We start from the raw sequence: 10,939 nt of genomic DNA on the forward strand, positions 1-10,939 counted from the left end.
AGGTGCCCAAGGGCGCGCAGCCGACACAAACCCGCCTGCGCAAAATGATCCTGGAGGCACCACTAGGAAAAGAGCACGTTGCAGGAGCGTGGTCCGCAGTTCGATATATCGAATGTTTCGCTGAAAGGGAGTTCAATAAACCTGACCATCACTCCTATACGTCCTATACTTTTAATCAGCGTTTCAAGGAGAGATAATCTGGGAGTTCGATATAAGAAATAAATCGATATATCCGGGATCGATTGTATAGCTCTATTTGCTTTTCTTTACGTTCCGAATCTCCAGGATATGCGAAGAGCCTTCGAAAAGGACAGGTTAGGGATGCGGACGTAGAAGCGATCGGGAAATTTAGTTTGTTTTTATCACATAAACGGCAATATGTATGTTCAAATATGTAACATAAGTAGGATGCTTATGGTGCAGTTGCGCCAGAGCCGGGGGTCACTGCGGCGAGGAATATAGCTTTTCTGCAAAGAAAAGCAGCCCATCTGCATCTTCAAACTTCTGGAGGTTATGCACGGAGTCCCATGAAAGAAAAAAAGGACAAATTTCACTTTCTACAGTTACCGCCTTGATGTCAGTTAGTATAGTAGGCAGATTTGTGAGTGAGAGCTCTCAATAGTTATTTGATAACATCTTTATCATCTTAGAAGCAATTAAAATTCTTCTAAAAAAATTCATGTCATTCTCAGATGCCATGTTTGCAATGACATCGCAAAAACACTGCACCTTCAAAACATAAAATTCTCGTCGTGCTGGTCTCGAAGACAAAAATACAATCGGGCGCGCATATAGCAATGTGTGTTGTCTTCAGCTGCCTATGGTGTTTGTGTCATGAGCTGAATCTTCTTGCGAGTGATTTCTATTTAGAGTGCAGCTCTTTCCTGGGTTTCGCGTCGTCGTCGCCTTCGGCGTCGTCGTAACCAGCTCCACTTTCACTCCCAACTTCCTTCCTTCTCTTACGGCGAGATTCAGGTGTCCACAGAAACAAGTGTGACAGATGCTGCGCCTTTCCATTCCTGTGAACCAATTATGAAAGGCACGCTTCAGAGCTCAAGTGAACTTTCGCTCCCAGCTTCCTTTCTTCCTTTACGGCGCGATTCAAGTGTCATGTGCAGAAGACGTACAGCGGTAGCGCACATATAGCCGGCAACTTCTGCGCGTGCGTAAACTGTATACGATTCATGGACGCTGAATACATTCCCAGCTCGTTTCGATAGAGCATAGCTGGTGCGATGCCGACACGTTTCGTGCTCCGCTTGCTGACGCGATCGCTGCATTCGTTCGTTTGCTGGTGCTTTCCTTGTTGCCATCCACCAAACGTTCTGCCAGTTTTATTATATATGCTACATTTGAGTGGCGGAGCATCCTTTGCGCTGCGCGTTTCCTACGTATGCATTTTAATTCTGCTGCTCGTACCGCTGGAGTTTCGCGTCTTTTCCTAATCGCTTCCGCTTCGGGTGCTCGCACCGCCGAGTACTGGAGGGATTTGAGGTAGCTAGTGGTAGTAAGCGCGTAGGGTCACGTTCATACCGACGGACGCCAGGGCGTTGTGAAGCTCATACCTAAGGTTTAGCTAAATAGTACTTAGGTCAGGGTCCCGTGACATGGGGAGCTTGAACGCAGAGAGCAACGTCACTTAATTTAGTGCTACGGCAGATTGTCTGTGATGGCACACGCGTTGTTGCGTTGGCATTCGATTCGCCACTGCGGCCACCCACGTTGTAGAGTATACCTGATGCAGACGTCCATGACAAACCGAAGCACGAACCTTTTTCTCATACCGGCAGCACTGCGGATTAATACAATGATAAAAGCAATACACGTATATAAAACTGTCGGTTTCCCATCTGGAAAAAATGTCAACTTGAGTCACAGAATTCAGACGAGAGGTCTTGCAACTGTGACATTGCATGATGCATAGTATACAATACACTTTCCCTATTTGTGCTTAATATAAAGTGACCAGTGCATATCTTGTTTGCTTTAGAACAGTCATGATCATAACCACAAACAGCCGCAGAGCGCTTATTTTTAAAGTTACGTGAGCTGCCTCTGCGGGCATATTTTTGTTAAAAGATGCAGCTTCAGGCATTATTTAGTTTTTTTCCAAAGGCAAATTGAGGCCCTTGTCACCGTGTGCGGCTATGTACATATTCTGAAAAAGAAAATTTTATATACCTGGCCATGGTGTTGATTAAAGAAGAATAAAAACATGGTTCAGATGTTCCATTAATTGCCTGCCAGTTCTATATTAACGCATTCTCAAACTGGTGTTCACATGGGCATTCATACAGTCGCGAATTCACTCAGTCGCTCATCCATGCGTGCTATTTCCCGACTATTTGGTTTAGAGGAAGTTTTATGTTAGAGACGAAGGAGATTAGCGGCAGTTATGCGTGTACTGATTAGTCTCTTATGCATTAAGGGGAAGAATATGCGCTAATCACTCTGTTCATCTTGATTTTTTTTAATAATGGGGCCCTGGAAAAGCTCAGTTGTTTTCCAACCGATTTACGCCCTGTATGCAAAATCTGACATCACGGACCCTTTGCGGCTGTATTTTGCAGCGCTCAGCCGAAGTATAATCCTGCGAGTAACAACTGTGCCGGAAAAAAAAAAAAAGAAATGAACGCGTACGGATTGGAAGAAAATCGAAATCTGCACCATAACGCCTCGTCAATATGACAAAAAAAAAATATCCGCCATGGTGGTGCAGTGGTTAGGGCGCTAGACTATACTGTGCCAAAAAAGGCGGGATCGAATACCGGCTGCGGCGGCCACTTTTCGATGGAGGCGAAAAGCCAAGCACCTGTGTGCTGTGCGATGTCAGTGCACGTTAAAGAACACCAGGTGGTCAAAATTTCTGAGGCCCTCCACTTTGACATCTCTCACAGCCTGAGTAGCTTTGGGACGGTAAATCCCTCAAAACCAAACCAACAAAAATGAAATGAAGACGCATATTACTCATACAGTTAAAAAAATTCTCGTTCACAGTATTTCCCCTTCCCCAATTTCTCACGCAGGCGACGTCAATCCTGCTGTACCCGACATTCGTCCACAAGATGAATTTGCACCCTCTTCTTGGCCAGTCAGATACGAGCACACTTACGAAACTAATAGTTGCGGGCAACACCGTGACCAGCCCTCTACTGCAAAGCGTAGCCAGGAAGCTCCGCCTGAAGGGTGTCATACAAGGTACGCAGAAACAAAAACTAACCGCGAACTAAGGCCGTCGGAAGTTCGGAACCCGGAGCGCCACGTAGCAGGTATCAGTTTCAGGTGAGGCACGCACCGACAGGCGATTGACTGACTGATTGAAAACATCGTGGAACGGCGCAAAAAGCAGCGGTGCCAACGAGAAACGCATGAATTTTGAAAGGCAGAAAATATGGCTGTTTTGCTCTGTAGAAAAAAAGAAAACCGGTCGCGAGCCGGGCACTTTACCTATAGGCCGCCAAGGAACGCTGTCGCATAACACTGTTTAAGGTAAACGTGTGTCCTTCCAATTTTCTTAGCTTTTTGCAAAAATTTGTTCTTACGAGAAAATTCAATTTAAGCAGCAAGAGGGAAGTGAAAGAGGATTTTAATAACGTCTAGAATTATAATATTACCCTTACTACCGTTCTCGATCGCTTTGAGCTAGCGGTAGGAGAGTCACCTCTCCTTATAGTTCTCGTCGAAGAGGATAAGTAAAGAGAAAATCATGGCCAACTGAAAGCGGTTGATCTAAGCTTTGCAGATAGTAAGGGCCTGCCGAAATTTTATTAACCATTCTTCCTTACATGTCTTTCCCAGCCAGAGCAGATTTGAAGAGATCAAGCCATACATATGATATATAGGCCTGTACTTGTTGCTGACTGATCCTTTTTCTGCAGCTTACGGCATGACAGAGCTGACTGGATGCGTTACGTTTTCCATTCCTCGACATGACGATTTCAAGAGCGTCGGGAAGCCTGCGGCGTTCACGGAAATGAAAGTGAGTGCGCCGGTCAAGCGAGTTCAAAGTTTGCCTTCTTTGTTACTGTGTGGCTGCAAAATGACAGAATGTTACTGTCGCTGACATTTTGACCCGTTTTCTCTAAGTGACCCACAGGGCGTACTTTGAGACAGGGCGGGAAAGAGAAACATCAAAGTGAAGAACACTGTCAAAAACACAGGTCGCTTCGAAGAGATTTTGTCGTTTTGCCTCCGTCCATCGACTGACTGCAGTCGATGCGGTCAGGGGAGCGTTTGCGCAATCGTGATGCTCCAGACAAGATGCGCTTGTGGCCTTGACAGAGACGAAAGCTTTAAAACATTTGCCCGAGAGTTGACCAAGGAGATCGCGATACGAGATCGACGAATGGAAGCCACTGGTACGATCGACTGCTCCCCCCCCCCTCCCTGCCTCTTCTCTGAGCTACAGGGCAGCTGGAACAAGATAGCCTTTACTCTTTACCGTCCACACTGGCACACCCTTGCGGCGACAAAGGGAAGCAATTCAACTTTATCAGACACTTACTACTTGAAAAACCTGCGTAGCTTTCCTCTGTAGCCGTGTGGCTGCGCTCGAGGGGATGATAATGAGCAATTACTCCCTTATTAGAAATGTGCCACCTAGCGCCTTGACGGCGCTAGATGGCACCGTTTGCTGGAAGTAGGCAGAGAGAGAGCCTATATGGTAACTCTAGAAGTAGGCACAGAGAGAGCCTATATGGTAACTCTAGAAGTAGGCAGAGAGAGAGCCTATATGGTAACTATAGAAGTAGGCAGAGAGAGAGCCTATATGGTAACTATAGAAGTAGGCAGAGAGAGAGCCTATATGGTAACTATAGAAGTAGGCAGAGAGAGAGCCTATATGGTAACTCTAGAAGTAGACAGAGAGAGAGCCTATATGGTAACTATAGAAGTAGGCAAGCAGAGAGAGAGCCTATATGGTAACTCTAGAAGTAGGCAGAGAGAGAGCCTATATGGTAATTCTAGAAGTCGGCACACAGACCTGCCGCGTCGTGACCAATCAGCGCGTGTGTAACGGTGGTGCGCGGTAGCGAGTCACGACGATTGATCGCGCATCGCGCTATGTTGATTTTTTCTACTGACAGCGATACCGCCTTGATCTATCTGGGCTTCAAGTTAGCCAGCACTGTGACGTAAAGCGATTGGCGAAGCGATATAGGTCAGATGTGCTTGCTGCCGCTGTGTTTTGGAGTGAAGCCTGCAATATCAGAGTGGTGTTTGTACGCTTCTAACGCGCGCTAAAAATTTTGCAGCGTGAGTTGCGCTTATTAAAGTTTAAGGAGGTCTCCTTGCAAAACTATTGAGGCAAGTGGAAATGATGGAATGGTGCCTCGGCCCACGGGGCCCTGCAGTCACTCCAGAGCGAGAGGAGGAGCGCGCCAGCACTCAACGCACATGCAGATGCCTCTCCTTTCGACGGCTGACGCTGCGAATAATCGAAAACAAACTGAAATAGTGGTGCGGGACGTAAGTTTGTTGCGTCCGGTTCGCTAGTGAAGTGTTCACGCCTTGTGCTCCCTCCCCCCTCCCCCCGCCTTCCATGCGTGCCTCTAACGCCTGCCGCGGCCGCTGACTGGATGCGTTTCCTTGAGTGGCCACGCACCTGCTTTGCGGGCCGGAGAGGGTCGGCAGCTGGTTGCACAGAGGGGTTTGAATCCATCGGCCAGACCCGTAACCAAAACACCTTAGGCAGCCGTGACGCGCTGCGGCGCGTATGGCTCGCGGAAAGGTGGAATGCGTTGCGTCGTTGCTGTAGAAAAAAAAAATGGAATAGAGAAGGCATAGCAGTCGTCTGCGTTCCCTGCCTGCTTCAAGAGAGGCTTGTAGATGCACGCAGCCGTGAGACTTCCGGTAGCAGCCTTCTAAGTTCTAACGCTCCAGACATTTCAGCCGCAAATACCGCCTCAAGCTGACTAATTCCCCAACCTGCTAAGGTTAGTTTTTCCATTTTTGATCATTCTTTTGTTCGGTTGTATTATTTGGAGGACGAGCCTCAATTTTTCATATGCAAAATTCCCCGAAAAACAATAATTAGAAAAATTATTAAACACATATACTTAATTATTGAACAAACTAATGCGTTCTACCTCTTACCTGGTGTCCGCCGCAGCCCTCTGCACAGCTCCAGTGCTAAAATAAATCTAAACCAAATTCCCTTTTCATTAAAATTTTTGACTCTCTAAAACCATACGGTATAGCGTAACAAGCGAACAAAAAGTGACAAAGTTTACACGATCCTGTACAAATCGCTAAACTTGGCGAAAGCCAGACTGGGGTTCGCCAGTGGTCCGCAACGAATGCACACCACCCATTATACTCGCGCAGTTGCCACGCTACCGTTTCCACGATACCGCCATCCTCTCCATCCGCGTGCCTTTAGCAGTGCCTCAGTACATCGTGATCTTCTGCCTTCGTAAGATCGCCTGTCCCTGCATGCATTTGAAAGGCGCTTGGTGCGTGCATCCTGCGTCCCATTGGCGCACGGAGCTTGGCTTGCTTCTTCCACTCGATAAGTTTCGCTGTGCCAGTAGAGGGCAGGGGGGGGGGGGCACTACCTTCTCACCTCCGATCTCCGCTTCTGCAGCGCGTACGTGCCAAAGCAAAGTTCTAAACGGGGTTAGCCGAACGCGCTGAAATGCGATCACCCTCAACTCCATTCGTTGCGAACACGGCCAAGCCGTACTACAGCAACGCTCCTGGCGTGTGTCGTGCAGATCAGCGCGGACGAATCCGTGGCTACGTAGTTGAAATACCCCTTGCAACGTGCCATATATTGCCTGCCGTGTGCTACAGCTCTCGCTGTAAAAAAGAAACAAGTTGCTTAAAAAGTAGATACGATGAGGAATTGATCAAAGTGCGCAAATTTCACGATAGCAAGACATATGCCTAGATATCCTAGACAAGCGCTTTTTGCTGCGAAAGCAACACTCCGACAGCCAAAGCGAGACCTCAGGTGGCCGCAGTTACGCCGTGAAGAGGCGTAGCTATGGTCTTCTCATAAAAAAATCAGCCTGCCATGACATTTGAATTCCCGTTACCCCCATGCCACGGGCAGGAGCTGCCAACTCGGGTCGCTCCTTTCATATGGGAGGGTGATATCGGAATCAGCCTGCCAGAACCGTTTGCATTCTCGTTACCTCTACGACACGCAGGCACGTCCATATACGGCTTGGTTGAAGCGTGACTTTATATGTGGGCTGGTAGCTTACGCTCTCGCGTCATACCCTTAAAGAATGAGCTTGTGTCCCCAATAATGTAGTACCTTATGCTGATAGGACATGATAGGGGAATAATGTAGCAGGCAAAAGAAACTTCCGCCGCCGTTGCTTTCGCAATATATATATATATATATATATATATATATATATATATATATATATATATATATATATATATATATATATATATATATATATATATATATATATATATATATATATATATATATATAGGCGGTAGTCGACGTGGCTGGTGCCACGGCGCAGGCAAACGCTGCCAGTTCGTCCCTGACGACGCTGCTCCGCAAATCTGAAGTAGGTGGCGGGAGGTTCGAGCTTCCAGGAACTAAGCTTGCTTGACCGGACAGCTCTTCTCGTATAATGGCACGGATAATGGTGCGCAGCTTGCCGTCAACAAGAACGCCGTCATTGAGGTTGTCTTGCTGCAGGCGGCACAACTGAAGTTCGTCCAGGCATTGGCAGGTAGTGGTGATGTCCGATACTGTGGAGGGGTTCTGAACTAGCAAGGCGTTGAATGCGATGGTTCCGATGTCTTTACAATATGGCGAACACGTTCAGACTCCGTCATAGCAGCATTCACCGGGCGGCAAGGGCTAAAACGTCCTCGATATATGATGTGTAGGACCCACCAGGCTGCTGAAGACTGGAGGCGAGCTTCTTCTTAGGCAGCTCAGACCGACCAGATGGCATGCCGAAAATTTTCCGCCGCTGCTGGGTGAATGTTGACAAGTCAGGGATGTGGTCCTCGTGATTGAGAAGGCACGTTTTTGCAACGTTAGTCAAATAGAAGACAACGTTGAGTAGCTTGTGGGAGTAATCCCAACGGTTGAAAGAACTCACTCTGGTGTAATTATCAAGCCAGTCTTCGACATCGTCGCCGCGAAGGCAGGCAAAGAGCTCGGAATCGCACTGGCGGCTGGTGATGGTCCAGGTAGGGGTAGCGACAACAGCAGGGGCATATATGCCGGGAGCGGGCGGGTTCTGTTGCCCTCGTTCATACCGAAGGGGTGTGAGGGCAAGCGAAGGCCGGAACGGAGCTCCAGGAGGAACAGTAGACAGGTCGAAAGTGAGAGGCTTGGGATAATAATGGCACCTCCACCACTTGTGAGCCACCGCTCGAACAAGCGTCTTTATTCCAGCCATAACGTGGAACGCTGCGCGTGATCTTGCGAACACCGGTGAATGATGACGATGCTGCGTATGCACAGGTGAAAGAGGTGAACGTTCTGGCACCGTTCTCACTATATATATATATATATATATATATATATTGTAGGGCTCGTGGCGCGCCGTGCATTCGGAGGCCGCGCCACTTCCCAACGCTCCCTGCGCGGTGCCCGTTTCCCTCTCCCCGCTCGCTCGGGGATAACCGGTCCCGCGCGAGGGGGGTATAAAAGAAGGCACGCGCCGCCGTCTCGCTAGGGTCCCTAGAAATATTGCTAGTCTGTCGTCCGCCGGCCGCGACGGAGGCGGCTGCTGAATGATCGCTGCGGTGGCGCTGCGGTGAAGCGGAGTGCCACTGCCGACGGAGCAGACGACGCGCGCGCCGGTGCGCTTCGAAATGCATTCGCTGCATGCTCATTGTCAGGTGCCTTGTACATGCAATGCCGCTCTTTAGTCTTTGAGTTCAGTTTAGTCGTATTATTGAATTCGCAGCCGAGTTGTTGGCATAACCACAGATACGATGTTTTTTTTTCTCGCGAGCGAAGTTTTGCGCGCATGCCTCTGAGCCGATGTAAAAACGAAGCTGCTTTTTATACCCTATTATCCTGCTGAAGCTACCGCCGTGCCGTATTGTAATGAAGACGTCTGAGGATTTTGTGCAAACAATTGCGCTTGTATGGAGGACTATACTAGACGCAAATTCTAGGCTCCAAGGACCATGTGTGCGAGCAACAGAGCGCTGTCGCCGGCGTTTTCATTCACGCTATAGTTTCATCTTAACTTCTTCGGACGTTTAGCTAAGTTATAACACGTATGTAGAACTGGAAACTTTCGGATGCATGCACAATTAAAGCACGCAAGATGGGAACCCGAGCCCTTCAAATCGCATCGCGCTTCAGGCAAACTGCTGATAGGCATTCTTTGGTGCTTAGGAAGCCTATTAGCCACTCATCAGAGTTTGCCATCACTTTTGTTGACTTGCGTTTTGCAACCTCTAAAACATATTTTAACAGCCAGCTGTTAGTTGAGAGGAAGGGCACTAACACTTCTTTCAAACTCTGTCCTTGAAAGGTGTTCATTTTCATTTTTCATTTCATCTAGAGCTTTTACCAGCTTTGCCACCTTGTCCTTTGTACGACAAACTGCTCGAGATTTAAAATTCTGTTTCTTAATTTTTTCTTCTTCTTGACAGGGTGTTCTGAGTTAATTTTCACAAGTATTTGCAGGCTATATGCATGCTGCATCAGAAATAATGGTACAGTTCGTCGCAAATTAATTAACGCCCATTAGGAGGGAAAGGTCTTGGTAATAGGCTTCAATCCGCTGCCAGGATGCAAGCTGAGTTTCGCAATGTCCTGAAGAAGAATAATTACCTCTTCGGTAAGCTTTACAGCTATCTCCTTGACTTTGTTTCCTCGAATGCACACAGCAGCATTCATGGCAGCTTCACCTGTATCACTGCGATAGAACAGAACTCCCCGATTTGCGTAGATTGCCTCCGGAGATTCGTTCTCGCTTGAGTGGCACTATGCGAATGTTAATTGCTCAACATCAGAAAGATCGACATTTGTCCCCAGTGGCGGTGGCATGCAGCTTTCCGCATTCCTGGAGCAGACTCGTGTCACACGATCCACCACCGCTGTATTCTTCAACTGGCTCCACTGATGCTTCAGGATCAGTGCGCTTTTTTTTCTTTCTCTGCAGGTCTCCCTGCTGTCTGTTTTTGCTCGTACAAGTTTCGCTTCTTTCTCTTGAGAGGCAGGGGTTGCAACAAGTATTTTGGAGTGTCAGGAAACAGCATTGAGATGGTATCCTTCGTGAGTTGCGTAACATCCCTGGGAATCTCAATTATCTTTACCTGTCTTAAAACTTCGCTCAGTAAAGCAGCTAGGGTTTGAAGTGTCGCTCACAAACGTCGACACTAGCATCGTGTTACAGTAATGTGAGGGCAACCTCGATCCGGATCCTCCGATATTTATATCAACGTCCAGGATTTCCTGTCTGCAACTCACAAAATAATGAGGAAGATATTCACCACTTGTGGGTTTGCCCGCCACTGAAGCCGACAATATCGGCACCTGACGGCAGTGGGCCTTTCGCCGAGCAACCCCTCTTCGTACATTGCTTGCACGTAAGGGCCTTATCATCGTTCTTTCTTGAACTTTATTAGAACACAGCCAACCTATTTTCTTTCATTTATTACGCCTTTTAATTTTTGTTTTACATATTCCTTTATGCCCTAGCTGAGGCAATAAACAATGTTACTGCCTTTGCCACCGCGCTTGATATGTTGCGCTCCCACTCTTGCCTCTTCCCTGCGTCTTTCGGTGTCCTGAAGAGAGAGTATTTCACCTTGCACGAGCGCTACCCGCTCTTGCACCCGGGCAAGAAACACGTGCTATCACGCTTACCCCGTCTGGACATGACGCGATCACATATCCATAAAAAAAGGCACACTTGCACACATGCTGGCTAATTTGCGCGCATTCCGGCTCGCGAGCGAAAAGAAGTGCACGTGGGGCACGAGCCTTGCCACG

The 10,939-nt window shown here is 47.9% G+C and overlaps 1 protein-coding gene across 1 annotated transcript in view; it reads left to right on the top strand.

Annotated features, from left to right (window-relative positions):
- Positions 1-10,939, top strand: part of LOC146201951 (luciferin 4-monooxygenase-like) — a 53,580-nt gene that overhangs the window by 31,244 nt on the left and 11,397 nt on the right. Inside the window, exons 6-7 of the mRNA XM_084583732.1 lie at positions 3,027-3,198; positions 3,879-3,979. Of these exons, the coding sequence (XP_084439858.1) occupies positions 3,027-3,198; positions 3,879-3,979 (273 nt within the window). The remainder of the gene's footprint in view (positions 1-3,026; positions 3,199-3,878; positions 3,980-10,939) is intronic.

The sequence above is a fragment of the Amblyomma maculatum genome, chromosome 1 (genome assembly GCF_055883805.1).
Source record: "Amblyomma maculatum isolate TAMU_Amacu chromosome 1, ASM5588380v1, whole genome shotgun sequence".
Classification (NCBI taxonomy): domain Eukaryota; kingdom Metazoa; phylum Arthropoda; class Arachnida; order Ixodida; family Ixodidae; genus Amblyomma; species Amblyomma maculatum.